The 21,014-nt window shown below is 43.9% G+C and overlaps 1 protein-coding gene and 1 long non-coding RNA gene across 12 annotated transcripts in view; one reads left to right on the forward strand and one right to left on the reverse strand.

The window, feature by feature from the left end:
- Positions 1–21,014, reverse strand: part of Prkcq (protein kinase C, theta) — a 132,268-nt gene that overhangs the window by 43,314 nt on the left and 67,940 nt on the right. For 7 of the 10 annotated variants that reach the window (XR_015641010.1, XR_015641007.1, NM_001276721.1 and 4 more), the window contains 8 exon segments: positions 17,105–17,267; positions 15,617–15,648; positions 15,434–15,519; positions 14,136–14,265; positions 9,491–9,600; positions 8,662–8,779; positions 6,460–6,620; positions 3,289–3,462 (listed from right to left, as the gene is read on the reverse strand). Coding sequence is in view for 6 of the 10 variants with exons in the window: in NM_001276721.1 (NP_001263650.1) it covers positions 3,289–3,462; positions 6,460–6,620; positions 8,662–8,779; positions 9,491–9,600; positions 14,136–14,265; positions 15,434–15,519; positions 15,617–15,648; positions 17,105–17,267 (974 nt within the window). In the remaining 4 variants the exon portion in view is untranslated. 10 annotated transcript variants of the gene reach the window in all.
- On the forward strand, positions 12,336–18,137 carry LOC134482595 (uncharacterized). 2 transcript variants are annotated; one of them, XR_015641824.1, is made up of 2 exons: positions 12,336–12,453; positions 16,907–18,137. It is a non-coding gene; the product is annotated as an uncharacterized LOC134482595 (long non-coding RNA). The 2 variants fall into 2 exon arrangements; XR_015641825.1 differs by having other exon boundaries at positions 12,343–12,591.

The raw sequence follows: 21,014 nt of genomic DNA on the forward strand, positions 1-21,014 counted from the left end.
CTGTTGTCAACTACCTGGCCAGGAGCTCCACCATCGCAGAAATCTGATTCACCAAAAAGCCAATGTTAGGGATTAGGAAAGGCTAATTATCTTCCTATCTGTACTGGCTGGTTTTGGGTGTCAACTTGACACAATCTGGAGTTATCACAGAGAAAGGAGCCTCTCTTAAGGAAATGCCTTTATGAGATCCAGCTGTAAGGCATTTTTCTCAATTAGTGATCAAGTGGGGAGAGCCCGGCCCACTGTGGGTGGTGCCATCTCTAGGCTGGTGGTCCTGGGGTCTACATGAAAGCAAGCTGAGCAAGCCAGGGGAAGCAAGCCAGTAAGCAGCACCCCTCCATGACCTTTGCATCAGCTCCTGCTTCCTGCCCTGCTTGAGTTCCAGTCCTGACTTCCTTTGGTGATGAATAGCAATGTGGAAGTGTAAGCTGAATAAACCCTTTCCTCGCCAGCTTGCTTCTTGGTCATGGTGTTTGTGCGGGAATAGAAACCCTGACTAAGACACTATCCTGTCAGAAGCCTCTTCCTATGCAGCAGCCTGTAGAGCTCCTAGCTGTGTTGTGCTGAGCCTGCTCTCCTCTCTGAGTCCTAGTTCAGAAACACATTTGTTTTTCCCTTTCCTTTCACATTCTCTCAGACACTGGTCGAAAGCCTAATTGTGCTTTTCCTGGGCAACCCTCACCATTCCCAGAGGCCCTAATCCCCTTCTGCCATGCGTCTGCTTGCTGACCCTCATTGCTAAATTACTAATAAGCAAAATAACACAACTTCAGTGACTATGGAGTTTACAATGTTGCTGATATTATCCTAATTGAAACTGCTTTGGGGCTGTCATTAGCCTCCTAAGAACCATTCATTGCTCACCCACATCTGTATCAGACCTAACATCCCGACAGATAGATATAAACCCGTGGGGTGCATTAGCTTCACAAAACTCTGTTCTCCAGCAATGGAAGGGCTGAGAACGCTGTCAAACGCCTCTAAGACCCACAGGAGAGATCATCCTATCTTGCTGCAACCTCCTCTCGGATGTTTCTGCCAGTGTGATTTTTAAAAATCTCTTGGCTTATGACCTTATGACCTTCTTTATCTTGTTACTATAAACCTTCATGAATTTGCTTCCACACTGGGAACATCAAACCTGGTGTAATGTAGCTCCTTGTTTCCTTAACCATGGTCACTCAAATTTGATTCTAGAATAAACTAATCCTTATTCCTACATGGCTGCTGCCTCCTCCTCCTTCTCCCCCCTCCCCCTCTTCTCCCCTTTCTCCTCCTCCTCCTCCTCCTCCTCCTCCACCACCACCTCCTCCTCCTCCTCCTCCTCCTCCTCCTCCACCACCTCCTCCTCCTCTTCCTCCTCCTCCTCCTCTTCCTCCTCCTCCTCCTGCACCTCCTCCTCCTCCACCTCCTCCTCCTCCTCTCCCTCCTCCTCCTCCTCTCCCTCCTCCTCCTCCTCTCCCTCCTCCTCCTCCTCTCCCTCCTCCTCCTCTTCCTCCTCCTCCTCTTCTCCCTCCTCCTCCTCTTCTCTATCTCTCTCCTATAGGCAACTGCCATGACTTACAGCTGGCCTGCCTTGCTGTTTTTCTTCCTAGGTCTGTTAAAATTGTCCTTGTGCTGTTTTCCAAGTTCATTTCTTTCATTAATGAGACTAAGGACCCAAAAGAGGAGGTGCAACTTTCCTGGTAATGGTATCAGCATTGTCTTATAAAACATGAAATACTTTGGGCCCTGGAACTGTGTTTTATGTCCCAGTAGGCTCCATAGTGCTTCAGACACAGGAGATGCTCAGTAAATCTTTGCCATAATAACCCGGGCATGTTGAGGAATAGCCACATATTCGAGGAAATGAATACAACAAAATGTTAAAAATGAAAGTTACAGACTGGTAGGGATGTGCAGTGAGTGGTTACTATTTGAAGGAACTCGTGGGAATGAGGGAAAAGCTAGAATGATAGACTTCAGAGTATTGGTTGTGGGTGTATCCAGGGGTAAGGTTGGAAATGTTGGAGAGGGCTGGAGAGATGGCTCAGTGGTTAATAGCACTGACTTCTCTTCCAGAGGTCCTGAGTGTAATTCCCAGCAACCACATGGTGGCTCACAACCATCTGTAATGGGATCTGATGCCCTCTTCTGGTGTGTCTGAAGAGTGACATTGTACTCACACACATTAAATAAATAAATCTTAAAAAAAAAAAAAAAGAAATGTTGGAGAATCTTCCAAATTTTCCACAACGATATGTCAGAAAAAATGATTGAATTTTTTTCATTCGTGAGAGAAAAGGTGGCTAAGGACAGAGTTCCTTGCGAATAGGAACAGCTTCGGAGAAACTCAGCGCAAGGTAGGGGCCATGTTTCGTGTCTACACTGACTTATGCTTTTCTTTCTGCTCTCCCAGCCATGAACCTTACACTAACACCCACTTTTTCTGATAGTCCTTCTAAGGACCACAATGGCGAACATGCATTTTTATCTGTTCCCCTTTTCTTTCTGCCTCAAATACAGTAGGCCAAGAGTGGAACTGTGCAGGAGCCTGCTTCTTACGGCAACATAAAAGCAGTCATACAAACAGACCTGAATGCTAGGTCTACCCCAGCACACAACATTTACCACTCTCATGTTTCCCTGCTGCTTAGAAGACTTGGAACTTTTTGAGATGGGACTATGGAAGGCGGGTGACTGAGAGGTGAGAAAAGTGTGGGGACAATATCCTACCTTTCTTCATGTGCGTGCCACTAGAGGGAAGAAAGAGTGTGTGAGCAGAAGGTGTGCGGTGGGGGTCAGTCTCCTTTGGATGGGGAGAGGAGCCATCTTTAGGTAATCAAGTTGGCAAACTTCCAAGATGGCTAACCTCTTCTTCCTCTTCCCAAGACAAAAGCCTGGAAGCTTAAAACAAAGGCCTCATGGGGGCTTTTCCTCCAGCCTGCAGGACCCCTGCTGGTGGACTGGCTCTGGCGGAGTTCAAGGCTGCATGTTTTACACAGCAGTTTAAACCACAAAATGACCAATCGTAAACTTAGAGAAGGAAGACCCATTAGACTTAAAATACTCCAGCTCTTGAGAAAACACTGAGTTTTTGGCTTTCTAGTCCCACCACAGCTTTGCAGAGGGCCATTTTCTCTGCTTGTCTGACACACGCCTGGGTTTTATCACCCCAGTAATAATAATTTTTTTTTAAAATTTCTCCGCTGCTGCTGGTTGGGCTCCAGACTTTCTCTACCTTTTAATTCTCTAACCGGCAGAGGAAAGCAACCCGGTTAGGACCTGTTGAGAGTAACGAAAGCATACCTTGGTCTGGAATGTGCAGAACATGTGTGTAAGAAACGGATGCTCCCAGGCCAAGGACAGAACTCTCTTCTCCACCATCGTGCACTCGACGTCATCGTCCATCAACACCACATCTTTCTTTAAGGCTTTTATTGCGAAAAACTGTTTGGTTCTCTTGAACTCTGCCAGGAAGACCTAAAAGGAAAGGAAGGCAGCAACCTGGTTTTAGAATATGGGTTTCCACTCATTAAAGGAGAGACAGAGACCGGTTAGGAGAGATCGGCGACGGGCGAGAACGGAAAAGCCTCTTCCGGTTTTCGTCTAACAGTTTAAGACGCTACTGAGCGTTTCAGATCAGACTCCTTTCCCATGCTCTCACAAAACTGTTGTGTATTTGGGAATTTATTCTTAATGATGAAAAATCTCGGGACTGTAGTGTGGCTCAGTAGGTAGGGTGCTTGTCTAGAATGCAGGAAGCCCTGGGCTTAATCTTCAGTGCATCATAGACCAAGGGTACACCTTTAATCCTCATACTTAGGAGGCAGAGGAAGACTTAACATTAGTCAATGGTGCCAGACTGAATATGCAAGGGTCTGGGTTTAAAATGATTGCATGCGATGCAGGGACTGTAGCTCAGTTGGTAACATGCTTGCTTGAGCATGCAGAAAGCCCTGGGTTAGATTCTTAGCCCTGCACAAAACAGGCTGCAATCTCGTATTGTGGCTGAATAATGCTGTGTTCTAATGCTTGGCTATTAGATACTCGATACTCAATACTGAAGCTCAGGTACACTTCAGGGAGGTGGAAGCAGAAAGATCAGGAGTTCAAGGCCATTCTTCCACTGTGCAGTGAGGTTCAAGCCTGCCTGGGCTTTGTGAAGCCCTGTTTCTTTGTTTTGTTTCTCAGACATAAGCACTTGCCTCTGTTAGCTGATTTGGTGGAGTGACTAGAGCTTGGGTGAGAACTCAGACATCTCCAGAAAATATGTAATTTGTCAGCCTTGGCGTCAAAGGGAAAAAGTAGCAGCCTACCATTTTGGTTAGAAGCCATGTTTTCTACAGAAAGCCAAAAGAGGGATGAAATGTAAGTTCTGGAGAACTCTTGGTATTCTGAGAAAGAGAAATAGGTCAGCTTAGTTTCTGCCTTCTCAGGGTGCAGGGCCTGGTGTCTCAGTGCGAAAAGTCACTATGCGTTTGGCACAGCGTGAGGAGGTAGCTAGAGCCCAGGATGTCCCCAGGGACACACTCCGTGTATGTTTAGTTTACTATCATTCTTATTAACCTCGTTCAAGTGTAGAAATCCACATGGGAACAAAGGAAGGTAAACATTTCATTAAGGAAAGTTCTCCGTTGGTAATTGTTTCTTTCAGTAAAACCGTCCTAAAGCCAGCTGTAAAGTAAAAGCAGGAAGGCACTTAGTGCCATCTACATAACGTCCTTCCAAGTTTTCATATCAGGCTATAGTTGCCCATTAATTGCTGCTAAATTGTAATAAAGACTGTTTCTGTCAAATCGCCAGCCCACTCCGACCAACACAAAATGAAGTCTTGTGGTTTGCCTTACTGCGAAACTGAAAAGAACCCACAGATGCCAGTCACAGTTTGCAGGGCAGAGAAGGTTGTGTGGAAAGAAAGGGCCTCAGTGTTCAGAGGCAAACATATTAGAACGCAGTATTATTTAGCCACGGTGGAAACTTGGGACCACTCGAGTTCGTTTACTGTCAAATAAATGGGGTAGACTCCGCTGGCAGTCTGACCAGCGGGTGCTTAGTGTAAGCTGGCTTTGGACTCCCTCAGTCACGGAGTAGTGGCCCTTGGCTAAACTATTCCTAGGAGTTCCAACACTATAAAAGTCATCAGGAACTCTAGTAATAAATCACATACCTGTAATGTTTAACATACCAGAAGACCTGCATTCTATAACAACCCCCTTTATAATCATTAACTTGGTAGTTTTTTTTCCAGATTGTTACTAATAGTTGGTTTCTTTGTGAGCATATGAAGTGGTGTGTGTGTGTGTGTGTGTGTGTGTGTGTGTGTGTGTGTGCGCGCGCACGTGCATGCGCGCACACTGGAGAATCTGAGTGTGGAGCTTAGAGGTCAGCCTTACAAACTGTCCCTCAGGAGCTGTCCATCTATTTCCGGCTTTTTGAGATGAGGTCTCTCATTTCCTTGGAACCAACTAATTTGGCTGGCCAGCCAGCAAGCTCAAGGAAACGTCTTGTCTCTGTGTTCCCAGTGGTTGGATTACAAACAAATGCCACCAAACCTGACCTTTTTATGTGGGCTCTGGGAACAGAACTTGGGTCTTTCAGTTTGTAACTCAAGCATTTCACCAATTAAGCTAACCGAGCCCTGAGGATAATATCTTTCTCTTCACCCCTCTCTCTCCTCTCTTGTTTCTTTTTATTCTGTACTTGCTCTCTTTGGCTCATAGAGACATATTATTTCCTCCACCCCTGCCCAGAGAGTAGTAAGAGAGGTAGGGAAGGGGGACTTACCTACCCTCAAGATACTTTTTCTAAGACTTCCTCAAACCACAGTCTTTATTTTTATGTGTACTGATGCTTTGCCTGCTTGTATGTCTGTGTGAAGTTGTCAGATTCTCTAGGATTGGGGCTACAGATGGTTGTGAGCTGCCATGTGGGTGTTGGGAATTGAACTCCAGTCCTCTGGAAGAGCAGCCAGTGCTCTTAATCTTGGAATGATCCCTGAAGCCTTCAAACTACAGTCGGTGTCTGAGCTTGGGTCTTCTCCCTCCCGGTCTTCACATGTCAAGATAAAATCTTGGCCCCTAGGACTTTAAGAGTGTGAACATATTTGGAGATGGGCTTCTGAATAGGTTTTTAAAGCTTACCGAGGTCACTCCCTCGGCACATGACAAGCAAAACAATACTCTAGGTCTGGGGAAGAAATGTTGAGAAAACCAGATGATCAGTAGGAACAGGAAATGAGCGCTTCCCTGATTCTTTGGTGCCCAGACATCAAACACATTAGCCATGTGACTATGTAGGCATGAAGCAAATGGATTTGGGGCTAACGATCCATAGGAAACAGAGTCTGTTATTACCTCAGAGTCCCTCAGCTCCCCACTTAACACTGGATGCTCTCTGTCACATCACAACACATTGTGTGTGGGGGGAGGGGATGCTCTCTTGCCCTGTCTGCCCACCTTCAGGAACTTGGTAGTGTACCTTGCCAAAACTTCCTTTCCCCAGCATCTTGTGCAGGATGAAGTCATCGATCTTCAGTTTCAGTTGCAGAGAAGCCCTTTGCAAGTTCACTTCAGGTTCAGGAGGCTGGGCCGTTTTATCTGCCCCATCCAAAGGGGACTCCCAGCAAATTCCCTGGGGTTCTGAAAACAGCAAATCAGGCGTTAACCATGAACAGGTAAGGTCACTGTAGACACTTAGGCCACCCGACTTCTTTCTTCCGTCTCTTATTCTGAGGTTCTGTCTAATTCAGTTTAACCCTTCTGCATCTGTCTGCACCTCTGGCATTTGGGGTATGGGCTATGTCTGTATGGCTAGCTAGTAGCCTGGGCAATGGTTTAATTTAAGAAACCCTGGACCCAAGGTCAGGGTTAGTGTGGCAGTGGTGGTGCACACCTTTAATCCCAGATCTGAGGAGGCAGAGGTAGGCTAATTTCTGAGCTTGAGGCCAGTCTACTGAGCAAATTCCAGGACAGCCAGGAATGCATGGAGGAAACCTGTCTTGAAAAAAAACAAAAAACAAAACAACAAAACCTGGAAAAATCCCAAACCAAAACCAGAATCAAAACAAATAGAAAGAAAGAAGTAATTAAGGAAGGAAGGTAGGAAAGGAAGGAAGGAAGGAAAGAAGGAAGGAAAGAAGGAAGGAAGAAAGGCTGGACTTGTGTCAACTGAAGGCTCTGTATTTGTGCCTATGAGAGAGGAGAGAAAGGGAGAAGAAAACGGAGAGGAAGAAGGATATAGATAAGTACATAGATAGGTACATAGATAGGTAGATAGATAGATAGATAGATAGATAGATAGATAGATAGATAGATAGGTAGGTAGAAAGAAAGAAAGATAGAAAGACAGAAAGAACTTTTAGTAACAGGTCCTGGGGAAATAGGAATATTCACAAATCTGGGGAAAAGACATCACTGCTGTTTGTAACTCCCAGACACAGTGACATTAATTCCACCGAGCACAACGTGAGCTCTGAGAACACGGAATGGGACAGGGGGTTAAAGATCCGAACCACACCCTGTTTTGTGGTCTTCAAGGCAAGATGCTCTCTGCACTGATCGTCCCTCAAGGCCGATCTTCCTTATGCTTGGAAATCCCTCTGAGATGGAATTGAATCTCTCTTTGGAAATTATATCAATTCAGTCCTTATGTGATGCCAGAAGAAGTTAAAAAAATGTTTTTAAGGATCCTTACCTTATAACTATGATCATTTAGTATTATTTCTTTGGTTGTATGTGTATGTGAGGGTGTGCACATATGTATTGGCGTACATACATGTATGTGTGGGTGTGCGTGTGCATATGGAAGCCAGAGGTCAGCCCCAGCTGTCGTTCTTCAAGCACTATCTACCTTGGTTTTGAGACAGGGTTCTTCACTGCTATAGAACATGCCAATTAGGCAAGGCTGGTTGGCCATCAGACTCAGAGACCTACTTACCTCTGTCCCCATACTACCAGGATTATAGATTCATAGCGCCACAAACAGCTATTTTATTTTATTTTATTTTACTCTAATATTGGTTTGGGGACTGAACTCAGGCCCTTGTGCTTGTAAAACAAGCGCTTACCAACTGAGACACCTGTCCTTAGAATGCTTTAAGCCCAAAGAACACATTTTATAATGTTTGCTGAAATGATTCAGTTCCCCCAATCGTGTAGCTGCATTTTTCCCTTCAACTACTTTCAAACAGAAGGCAGAGTGAATCTCTACACATGACAAAGTTTGGCCTGACTCTTTTCCTCCTTCCTGTCTTGAAACATCACAGGAGATTCTCAGAGCAACAACGACGATGCCCCCGGTGACGCCTCCTTGCCTTGCTTTACAGTTGGCTGACGTCTGTGAAACCACCCAATGTGACCAGGAAATGACATTCTAGAACTTTACCACCAGCAATGCCCTCACAAAAAAAAAATTCTAGTTAGGCATATTTTAGTTTTACTCTTAAAAAGAGGAGTCGGAGGAGGGGAAAATTGTAGTCAGGATATATTGTATAAGAAATGGATCTATTTTCAATTAAAAAATAATAGGGCCCTTGAGGTTGGTGATTGGACTTGTACCCTTTAAATAGAGAAAAAGAAACCTATCAGACTAGGTACAGGAAGAACTCAAATCCAGAGAACACAGGGTCAAGTGGCTCATGCCAAGTGACTGACATTGATGGTCAACCACAGTGATAGCTACCTTTTTTCCCAGGTGTTGGTACGCATGGTGGCCTGGTTTCACTTTTGATGGAGCTCGGGAAACTGATTTCAATTGGTCCTTCTCGGAAGATGTGTTCTGAATCTCTTAAGGTGCGAGCCTAGATCATAAACAGGGTCAGACAACCCAACCACACACAGTTGGCACCATTTCCCGCCCGCAGAAAGCACACTGTGCTGTCTCTGAGGACAAAAGTCAGTGAAGAGTTTTAAATGTGCCGGATAGCCAATGCTTTCCTGTTTTCGGTATGCCTAGGATTCCAGGGCCTTGCAAGCATCGACTGCATTTAATGCAGCAGCAGCAGGCACTCAACTCCTTTTCCACACTTCAACGGTACTAGCCGGAATCTTCTATGTAAGTAGCTAATTCAATAGCAAGAAAGGACAGAAAAGAAGGTGAACGGAAATATAGCTTACGTAGAAGGTAATGCTGTATCTCAGTGAGAATTGGTTCTCAGGAGATAGGAATTCAACCAATGACAAGAAATAAATGAATAGACAAAGGTAGCCCAGACTAGACTCAGGGTCCTGTGACCTTTCTGGAGGTAATTCTAGTAAATAGATCTCTTTCCTCCAGCTTCTTAGAGATCCCTAAAATACAGATTGAAAGGTAGCAGTAAATCCTCAATAATCTGAATGAATCTGCCTTTTCTGTACTGGCTCACTCTTTAAGAGAGTTTAAGATATTACAAACGGTCATGCAGATGCATGAATTGAGAGTTAAGCATCTCGAAGGTGGCAATATGGGGGTGAAGAAGAAAACATTGAGGTGAGTGTTCAGAAGGACAATCTCGTCAGCTCAATGTCTTTACCTGTTGAGTGCTTTCAATCATTGCTAGCGCTTCAGCCATTAGCTTCTGGTTTATACCACAGAGGTTGGCAACCTTTGTCTGGCATCGGTGGTGGACGTTCATGCCACATGCTGAAACAAAGAAAGCAGCTCATGAGGAGCAGGGAAAGAAGCTGTGGGCACTACAAAACAACAGCAGCTACAGCGTGAGCACCACAGTCTACAAAACCACACCAGCTACAGTGCGAGCATCACAGTCTCACTTCTGGGGAAGAAAGTCTGTGTTTGGCATGGTGTCTGAGATGGCCTGAATTGCCAAGCAAATCGTGGTTCTACCAACAGGGTTAGAAAATTCGAGGACATAAGAGGGTGCGCCCCCACTCTGAGACAAAGCTTAAACTCTGGCTTAAGCCTGAAGAAGGGAAATGGCTATCGATAAGATGGTGTTTGTATGTTAACAGAGGAAACACCATCTGGGAGGAACGAGGCCCAGAGACCATGGGCTCACTTTAGGAAGAGGTATTGTTAAACTTCCTGGCTGGTTATGATGGGGGCATGGAATGAGCACATAGGTCTGAGCCCTGGCTGGGGGCGGGGGTGGTGGCATCCAGGATGGCCGGGACTCTTGTGGACAGAACTGAGAGACTGCATGGAACTTTGGAAGGGAAAATCAAACAGTTGGAGGCCCAGGAGTGAAGGAAGCTCTTTGATGAACTGCAGGGCACTGAGAAGTTATGGTAGTGCTCCTACACACAACCTCCCACATAAGCCATAAGAAGAAAGCCACAGACGTCATCCTTGGGGATTTAGAGAGTGATACCATCATCAACCTGACAGCTGGACGGAGATCATGCCTAAACACACGTACCTCCAAATATTACCAATTACAGGAAGGGCGGAGGACCACTACAGTTATTGGAATTGTGCTTATGTGACATTCACATAATGTCAAGGCCATAAAGAAAATGGGATTTCTTCCATATGAGTTAATGCATCAACTTTACATCTAAGCCATAGTTAAAGACAGCACAGCACCCTCATCTCTGTAGGTCTTGGAAGCTGGGATTTTTAGATTTTTTTTTTTTTACAGCAAAAGAGATGTGGTCAATATGAGAGCACCAGTCTACCTCCTTCTCTCTCAGTCTCTCTCCCTGAGGTAATGCTGTCTACCTAAGCTTCCAACTCTTAAACCCTACAAGCATCCAGATTCATGAGCCCTGATAGCAACACAAGGGACTAAATTCCCCTTCCTGTGACCCTGGGATCCCCTGTTCCTCTGTAGAGGGATGTGTGTCCTCATGAGTCTATGGAAAGAACACTATTACATCATGTTCTTAGTTTTCAGAAAATTTTCCTTTTGAAAAGTCACTATTGCAATCAACAGGAAAATTTGCATGAAGTTCCAGGCTTCAGCAGATAGAACTCTAACCTAGGGCACTACTTGGCGTCTACCGAAATACTTAAGCGTTGTCCTAAGAGAGGCAGTTAAGACCCGAAATTTGATCTTTACCGAGTATTAGCCACTCATGCACAAAAGCTTCCCACAGTGGCGGCAGTTCACCGAGTACAACCTCTCTTTCACTATTATGATTTATTGCAGTCATATATTATAACATCTGGATGGGGTTAGAAGGTGGCGTAGCAGTTTAGAGCACTTGCTGCTCTTGTAAAGGATTCCATTTTGGTTTCCAGCACCTATGTCATAGACTCACAACTTCCTGTGACTCCAGCTCCAGGGGCCCCAATACCCTCATCTAACCCCTGTGAACACTTGGACTCACATGCACAGGCGCACACACATGCGCACACACACACACACACACACACACACACACACACGCGCGCGCACACATACACACATGCACACACACATGCACACACACATGCACATACACACACACACACACACTGACACACACACAAATTCAAGATAAAACAGAATGTTAAAATATCAAGGTAAAATGGTGACATCCTTTATCTTTTAAGTAGTTCACATTTTTCTAGACAGTTCATCATAAGAACAAATAAAATATCATCTATATAAATAAGTTTCATTTGCTCTAAAAATTCTCTTAAAGTAAAATCCTTTAGGTACATTTAAAATCTTTAATGGTGGGGCTAAAATCTCTGCATTGTTGGTATAACTACGTTGGATTCGTTTAGTAGGTTTTAAGGCTTCTATTTTGTTGTCGTTCTTGCTGATGTTCTTGAGACAGAGTCTTACTATGTAGCCTAGGCTGGCTTTGAATGGGTCCTTCTCAGGTCTCAGCTTCCCAAGTGCTGGGAGTATAGGCATGTAAGTAAGACACCGACTGAGAATTAGGTACATTGGGGTTTTTATTTTACTTTGCTCCTTAAAATTATAGCTAGGTCTAAGCTCGACTCTGATGCCCAGTCAGGAAGAAAAGCTTTTATTCCCAATGTAACACCACGAGTCTTTGTTACTAACCTATCAGGTGGAAACTTGACCTCTGTGAGCGCAAATAGTCCCTTCTGATGACTATTTTCATGGGAGTTATTGTGGGGAGAGAAAGAAGACAGTGTAGAGGCTGGACACAGGTTACACAAGAAGATAACTGGTGAGGAGGTGAGGTACAGCTGAGGAGAAGAGAGAGGGGAAACAATAACTAGAGGGAGGGGCGAGGAGAGTCAAGTAGGGAAGAGGAAGCCTGGTGAAGAAAACAGGGATACTTGGGACTACAAAAAATTAAAATGGATGGTTGTTGGGGAGGGGGAGGGAGGGAAGGAAAAAGGGGAAGGAGAGGGGATAAAAGAAAGGAGGGGAAGGGGAGGAAAGAGGGGGAAGGGATGGAATGGTAAGGAGAGAATGTTAGAAAGGCAAAGCAAAGTGTGAAATAATGCCAAGGAATCTTCAGGGAAGTTCTAAGCTTTGCATTTGTGCTGATGAGATCAACTCTGCCTTGGCAAGTGGCCACCAAGGCTCCCAGGAGATGAAGTCTGAGATGGTCACAGGAATAGCAACCAGTGAGAGTTTTGCCATTTGCCTTTCTGCTTATACAGTTGGATTGGGACATTATTGTCACCTAAGAATTAATGATATTTTCCCATAACCTTTATGTCAACATTTTCTTTACAAACAGATATATGGAGAATGGGACACAGGTAGGACTTTGGGATCCATAAAGGGATTCTCTTTCCATCTATGTATCTATATCTATCTATCTATCTATCTATCTATCTATCTATCTATCTATCTATCTATCTATCTATCTATCTATCTATCTATCTATCTATCTTGGTGTGTGTGTGTGTGTGTGTGTGTGTGTGTGTGTGTGTGTTTAAGATTTTATCCATATGAATGTGCTGTCACTGTCTTCAGACACACCAGAAGAGGGCATTGGATCCCATTAAGGCTGATTGTGAGCCAACATGTGGTTGCTGGGAATTGCATTCAGGACCTCTGAAAGAGCTGTCCGTGTTCTTAACCCCTGAGCCATCTCTCTAGCCCCATAAAGGGGTTCTTAAGGTTATTCTGACTGCCAGTGACTATCATGGTAACAATCTGTAAACTCTGCTCTTTCCACGTCCACTAAAATGCCATTCTTGGGGCCTACTAGGTACATGGACACCCCTGAGCTAAGGAAGGGGAGACAGAAGAGGAGGATGGCCTTTCACTATTAGGAGGCTGTCTCCAGTTCTTAGAAGAGAAGAGAAAACAAGTAATGCTGCAAAGCAGAAGGAAAGGTTGACATATTGAATGGCTCACCATCAGAAAGGTCTTTGTTGTGCTAAGAAAGGGTCTTGTGAACCATCGAGGTCTCCCTTCCCCTTCCTTCTTACCTGGAAGGCAGTGTGCTTTGAGACATTTTCGCCCTCATGACTTCCTAGTTATAGCATTTCAGTTTTTAAACTTAAGAGTTTTAGAACAAGAATGCCTTGTTTCTCTTTTCAGTATAGATGTGAGTCCCTCCATTATCAGGGGATGGTGACTTGTATATAAATACAATAAAAATAAAATGATAGAGACTAATTATAGCTTAGCTCTGAAATGAACCAACCACCAGAGGAAGGGGCATATGACTTATAGTCCTGGACACAGTCCCTTCTGGGCACTTGGAGATCACGGCCACAGTTTAGAGGTACACTCTGCAGCTGAAGTCCAAGAGTTCCTCTCACTAGAACCATCCACTAGCCAAATGGATATGTATGCTTGCTCTTTGATGGGATGACAGAAATAATCCTACTAACTGGTACTAAGATGAGCTCCACACAGCTCAACCTGATAGAATTAAGGTGGGATAGCCCAGAATCTATGGAAATAGCACATTCAGTCTGAGTTTAAAGAGTCCTTGGCAGAAGGAGCAGTCAAAAGAGGAATACTGTCTTTTGCTCAGGACAGAGGTCTAACATTGAAATATGGGGTCAGGATCTTCGACCTTGACCTTCAGCTATTGAACTTTGACTTTGATTTGTTGAACTTTGACCTTGAGCCTAAGATATTGAGCTTTAACCTTGAATCTGAACGGATGTACACTTTCCTCATATGTGAAGATGGGGATTGGGTGGGTTAGAAGAATAATAAGTGGACTGTCTCAGTGAGGTGGTAATCCTCTTCACTGTCACATAAAGATGGGGACACAGGTAACTCTAGAGCCTTGCTTTTTCCTTCCATGATGCACAGGCAACCTTGGGGGCCACACACTCACCATCACACTTGAGACCTTGCCTCGCCAGCCCCCATAGCAGGGTACCACAGTGCTCACAGAAGGTTGGACTCTTGTAGTTGTAGACTTTGAATCTGTGTGGCATGTCGATCTTGAATCTCTCCTTGTGGAACTGAAAGACAGACAGAAGGTTCATGTAGCCTCAGGTCTCAAACTTCACATCATCACATGTGAGTCACAGTGATTGTAATTAAAACTTGAGCAGTGAGTCCTTTACCCAGCGTACTGCCTACCAACTTCCTGAGGTAACTGAAGAAGCCTGTGGCTGTCCCCTTGTGAGGCACAGGTGCCATTTGCATGTGTCAAGGCATGCGACAAGGGGTAGGGGGCCCACAGCTGATGCCTGAGGCATCAGTTTTGACAGATGAGTGATCTTGTCAAGAGTGAGATACAGCTATGGGAGCTAAGGAAACACTCATTTGGTTTTGCACAAGACCAATACGAACATCAGGTCAAGATCTAGGAACATTTGAATGTTGAGAGGAGTCCCAACGGACTCACGGTAAGATAGTTGTTGACTTGGTCTGATGAGAACGAAGCAACCACACAGGGTTCGTGTACATCTGAAGGGTGGTGGGGTAGAATTGAGGTGCATGTATAAATTACACAGTGGGACTTGAAGACCTGGTAAGGATAACTAGTGTAAAATATCTTTATATTGATTATATATTGAAATGGTAATAGCCTTGGTTCAACTATATGCATGGCTAAAATGAACTTTACTTGTTTCTCCTTTTTATAACTTTACTTATTCTTGTGGTACTAGTGATTGAAGCCAGGGCCTCTCACCTACTCTCCAAACACACTACCGCTAAGCCATATTGCTAGCCTGCTTTATACTTTTCACTTCTAGAAACAATCTCACTGAGGTCCCCAGGCTGGCCTTATACTCACTTTGTAGCTCAAATGGGCCTTGAACAGTGTCCTGAACGTCAAGCCTATGGCACCGCACCCCATTTGTTTCTTCCTTACCGTGGCCACTTGAAAGGTTAAAATTACATGCAGGAGTCTATTTTATGTCTATGAGATGGGACTAGTCCAGGTTTAGGTGAATGAGAGAACCCTGATGATAATGTCCCCTTGAACTCGAAAGAAATAAAGATAACCCAGGAGATAAACTATTACCCTTTAAGATGAGTGTCCATTCAGCACACTTTCTGCACAGGCGTATTTTCACCAGGGGTTTTAGTAACTATTGAGGTTAAGAGTGAGTCTGACAATGCGATTTGCCGAGAAAGGTAGACAGATAGTAAGTAAATGGAATTTAAACTCGCCAATACCATGGTCTCTCGACTATTGATCGCCGATCCTGTGCACTTGGCTATCACTTTATCGATGCACTTCTTGTGAATCGCTGCATTACATTCTGAAAAGGAACTTCGTGTCATTTATAAGTTCTGGTGGTCAAGGAACAAATCGATTCAAAGAACACCGGGGATACAACCGAAACGTTCTGTACTTACGTCGGCACTGGTAGCCCTGCTTGTTCAGCCCCCTGTAACAAAGCAATGCTGGATTCAATTGCATGTCCACACAGACATTAGCAACAGAAACATTCTAGAGCTAAATGGGATTGCAGATAGTCACTTGCCAAGAACGTGTTTTACCTTTTCGTTGCTTTACTTAAATTTTTACGATCAATTAAGTGAGATTATTTTCCTTGTCATCTTTGCGTTTTCAAGCAAACCTGTGTGTGCTTAATGACACCGGACCAAAATGTATCACAGGTTCCTAGCAGTAAATTTCCATGTCCCTCTCTGAAAAAAGTCGCTGCCTTGTTCAAAAGGGCGTCACCCCGCTGATTCTAGCTTTCTACACCAGTGAGCACACTCATCTGTAAAGTGTCTGATTTCCTCACTCTGAGACCATGAAGATATCAGCTGTCCATAAAACTCAACACAAAGATGCATCCCTGAGCAGCCCTGCTGATTACGAACAGAGGAAGCAAAGGACGTTGGGTGATTAGAGGGAAACCAGTTAATGAAAGCTTGCACTAATCGGTTGGCTTGCGGATACCCCTTGAAGTGGGAACTTGTGCATTAAAGATTCGGCAGGGGCCTGAGGGACTAGCGTCTCTTCACCAGCACAGATGTTAAGAGCAGAAGCAAGCATCATTTCACTCCTACTCTACCGTAACTTTTGCTATGTGGTTACACTCATCTCCGAGGCTAAGACGCCCGAGAGCTTTATTTCAGCCATTTGTTACAGCGGGAGAGCACTGCCAACTGGTGCGAACTGCAGCAACGCAGCAGTTGGGCTACTGGGTGAGGAAGGTGTTGACTATAAAATTATACAGCTTTGCTTACAATAGCAACACACCCTCATCTGTTCCTTCCTTTGTATACCAGCAGCCTGTCATTTGGTCAAAAACTCCACTGGGCCACCTTATAGTTTGGCTCTGAAATGCCCCAGAACCATGTGCTAATAATGTTTTGGAACCAGTCAGTGGTGATATTTGAACCATAAGGAGGTGGGACCTGGAAAAAGGAAGTGAGGTCACTGGGAGTGTGCCCTTGCAGAAAATGCTGGGAATCTGGTGCTTCCTCTCCTCTCTTGCTTCCTGGGTACCTTAAGATACCTTAAGCAGCTCTGTCATGCCTCAATGTTATAGGCATTTATCGTATAAAAGGGATAGGCAACCTTTTTTTGGAGTTATTAGACCGAATAAACCTTTTCTCCTTTAAGGTTGACAGTCCCGCGTGTTTTGTCATAGTCAAGGAAAGCTAACTAATGGAAGACTCTTTCTGGAATAGGTCCCTCTTCAGAAGCCATATTATAAAAATCTTGTGTGATGAATCAGCGTTTTGAAGCCTTCTCCTTGCTGGTGAGCTCACTGACTACCGTTCTGCAGTACTCAGCCCTTCTCACGCCCTCTTAGTGGAACACACAGTCCTTAGCAGTGATGAAATGCATAGCTCGAAGCTTGGGAGGAAAATAATGAGAGACTGTACCAGACAAATTCATGGCAGACAGAGCAGAACGTGGGTTGAGGGAAAAAGGTGGCTGTGAACTCGTGACACTTGACGTGGTGGACTTTGGCTTGTTTGATGGCGCCTCGGCGGTGATGCAGCGCAAAGAATCCTTCGTTCTCAAATTCACTCATGTCCTTTGTGTCTGGAGAGAGAGAGTGAGAGAGCAGGAGATTCAGTGAAACCCTGTGACGGTCACAGCTGGGTGGTGAGGACAGCGACTTGAGGGAGAGATAGAAGTGGTAAATGCTAATAGAGTGTGCACACTAACCTTTCACAGGCTTGTGAAGATGAGACCAACACTAGGCTTCTGCTCTTAATTTGACATTATAGAATCACCATAGGAGTTACTGCTAAAGGATTGCATCGTCCCCTTGTTGACTTCTCTGAGACTGAGAATTTAAACCCAGAATTCTGACATTTCAAGTCTGTAATCTCATAAAGCAATGTGACTGACAGTGGCAAGAAAAGGTTAGACGTCTGATGTGGGGATGCTTGCGTAGAGTGTTGTTTACATGGGGAACCAAAGATCGAACGGAGATGCCTAGCCCTTTGCGTGATGGCTAAGAACTTTGGGGAGAAGTTTAATGTTCGAGTTCCTGATGACTACAGTTTTGAGATGTAGTTTTGAGCCTCTGCTGTAGAAAGTGCTAGACATTAATAGTTCAAAGTTAGGTTTTAGAGATGTCTAGGTAATCCTGTGTCATCTATATCAAACTGTCAAATTTAAAAGTATTCCATCAGTCTTGGGCCTGGGGATAGTCATTCCCCATAGTCTCTTATGCTCAGATGACATTTTCCCAAAGGCTTGAAGGAACCTAAGTTGATAGCATCCTGAGAATACCTACGACGCCAAGGCTGACACTCAAGACTCACAAGGATCACAAAATAAGTAGTGCAGGGAACACTTCAGCAAATGGAGAGGCATTAACACGGTACACAGCAAAGAAACAATGGAAACTATGAGCTAACACTGAAGCAAGGATAATAAATTTAATGATTATAATGCTTAGAATCATTATTTGTAACAGGCTGGAGTCTGTTGGATCATTTGCTGTTTCTTTTTATCTACACAAATGGAAATTTAGAATTAGCGCGTATCATATTTCACACGCAGAAAGAATTAACAATTTGGAACTAAATTGCATCTATTATGGCTCCGCAGTGAGAGGGCTAATCACGCACCGGAGGTGGGTGTCTCTGCCAAGGAACCACATTTTGCCATTGTCAAGAGCGGCTGGCTGGGAACATGGTAGTTGGTCAATAGCGGTGATTTTGTATAGGTAGAAGCCTTTTTCTAGGAACCCATCTGAGTTTTACAATGCAGTTTAGGACTCCCATCTTCCTTGCGGCCATTCCGGATCTATTCTAAAGAAATCTCAAGCTTCTAGGTGCAGGGAAGTCCCAATACTTATCTAATTCCTCGGATGGGCCATGATGCCCCCACTTTCAGGATACATTCATCAGATTACTTTATTTGGAGCTGTGGTGGGAATACACTAAGCTTGGTGAGTGTGAGTGAGAGACTGTCATCAAGTTAATCCTTTTCTTCCTCAGTGTGTGGGTAACTACGCAGATATATCTGTAAATTGTGACCCCTATGTGCCAATTCTTAACAAAACCAGACATTTTTGCTTTAGTTCAGATGCAATGCAATGAAAATGAACAAAATTATAAAATACATGCAATCTGTGGAATAAAAATGTATATCAAGAGCCCACATAGGGGTTGGGGATTTAGCTCAGTGGTAGAGCGCTTGCCTAGCAAGCACAAGGCCCTGGGTTCGGTCCCCAGCTCCGAAAAAAAGAGAAAAAAAAAAAAAAGAGCCCACATATACACCTCTAGTGTCTAAGTCTATACCCATATCTTTTATGTATCTATGTATATAACCTTATATACATTAGATTATAGAAAAACACTAGTATATTCTAGACATTAATTTTTCCTTGCTCCATCCACTGCTTGCCTTTAGTTTCTCACCTTTTCAGTCATCCTAAGGGAATATTTATATAAGGACACAGATTTTCTTTAATTCTGTTGGCTTTGGCTGTGTTTACTTCTGAAGTGATTTATTTGGCCACTTCTTTTGTACAACCAGGTCTAGATCTTCTATTTAATTGAATCTTTTCTTTAATTGATTGTTTGCAGTTAATCAAACACTGATGATTTCTGAGCATCTATGAGGAAATTTCTGTACTGAGCATTTTTATAGAACTCAGGAGAATCCTAACCACTGAGTGTCTACAGCTAAGACAGGGAGGCACTGAAGAACATAGGATGAGCCAATTGTAAGTGGCAGTGTGGTAGGGCACAGTAGCCCTGGATGGTTGAGAGATCTAGGAAAATAAGTGTGAAAATAAGTTTTACTAAGGAAACCACAGTGAGAAAGCTGGCAATGTAAGAGAAAACATTGGCTATCTACACATAAAGAAAGAGGAGGAGGAGGAGGAGGAGGAGGAGGAGGAGGAGGAGGAGGAGGAGGAGGAAGAAGAGGAGGAGGAGGAGGAGAAGGAGGAGGAGGAAAAGAAAGAACGAAGAAAGAAAGAGAAAAAGACTCTTTAGCATTGACAAATGTCAAGTTGAAGTTGAAGGTTGAAAAACCAGGAACTTGTTCAGAAGGTTCAATGACTCAAAGAAAGCCATGTAGCAGATTGATCAAGATATAAGCCAAACTTTTAGGGTTTAAGAACAAAAGACACATGACCCCATCCCTAACCCAGAAGCCATCTCTGACTGATAACCATTTGCAAATGAAAATCTAGTTTTCACCAAGAGTCTTACTGGGGAACCCAACTACTCTTAGGGGTAGGCTGCAAGCCCAGTACTAGCTGCCAAAGGAAAAGGACTCAATGGCATCTTTGGAAGTTCCTTGTCTCATAATGTCGTGTCAGGCTTCTTCCTCTTAAACTCTTCCTCTTTACTCTATAGGTTCCTTACATGTATATTATGGCTTTCAGTTTAATGTTTTTGTGGGATTCCTGAGTGTGCGAATACGTGGGTCATGAGCCTTCTCTTGGGCTCTTTTCCTTCTGTTTGTTCATTTTGTCCAATTCTGATGTGTTGGTTTTTGTTTCATCTTTTTATTTTATTTTGTTTTACTGTTATCCCACAGAAGCCTATTTGTTTTCTAGTGAAAGACAGAGAGATCTGGATAGGAGGGATGGTGGAGAGGAGTAGAGGGAGGAGGAGCCATATGGGAGAAAAAAAATCTATTTTTAATAAAAGGGAAGATGAGGAAAAAATCAAAGAATCAATGAAGGAAGAATGTCTATCACGTATGAACTCTATATTCAGGAAATAGCCTGGGACGCCTTCAGGAAGCCTGGGAAGGGATCTTAGTTGGTAGAGTGCTTGCTTTCCTATCATACAGAAAGTCCTAGGTTAAATTCCCACTAGAGCATAACATTAGTACAGTGATGCATAGTTCTAATCCTGCCCTAGCACCCGGGAGGTAGAGGCAGGAGGATGAAGAACAAAATCATTCTGAAGTATATATCAAATGTGTAGTCAGCCTGGCCTCCTGAGATCATGTCAAAAAAAATGAATAGAACAGAAATAATTGCCAGAAAAAGAGAAAAATACCCAGAGAGGCAAAAGAGATTAATACATGCAGTTTTCAAGGTAGAAATAGAAGGCTTAACATAGGATGTCTTAGCATCAGGAGGAAACCACAGAGCAAGAAGAAAGTTGAAAGTAGAGAGGATGTATCTTGATGGGGGCAGCGCTGCCCAGCATGAGGTCAACAAAGTAAAGAACTTTCTCTGAGACAGAAGAAGAGGAAGAGAAAGCAGAAGGAAACAGCTGTATCCTGCAGCACATAGGCAGATGATGAAATCACCATCAATTATATTGGACCAAGGCCAACCTTCAATATGGCAAGAAGGGTAATATA

This window comes from Rattus norvegicus, chromosome 17 (assembly GCF_021556685.1).
Source record: "Rattus norvegicus strain SHRSP/BbbUtx chromosome 17, alternate assembly SHRSP_T2T, whole genome shotgun sequence".
Taxonomy (NCBI): Eukaryota; Metazoa; Chordata; class Mammalia; order Rodentia; family Muridae; genus Rattus; species Rattus norvegicus.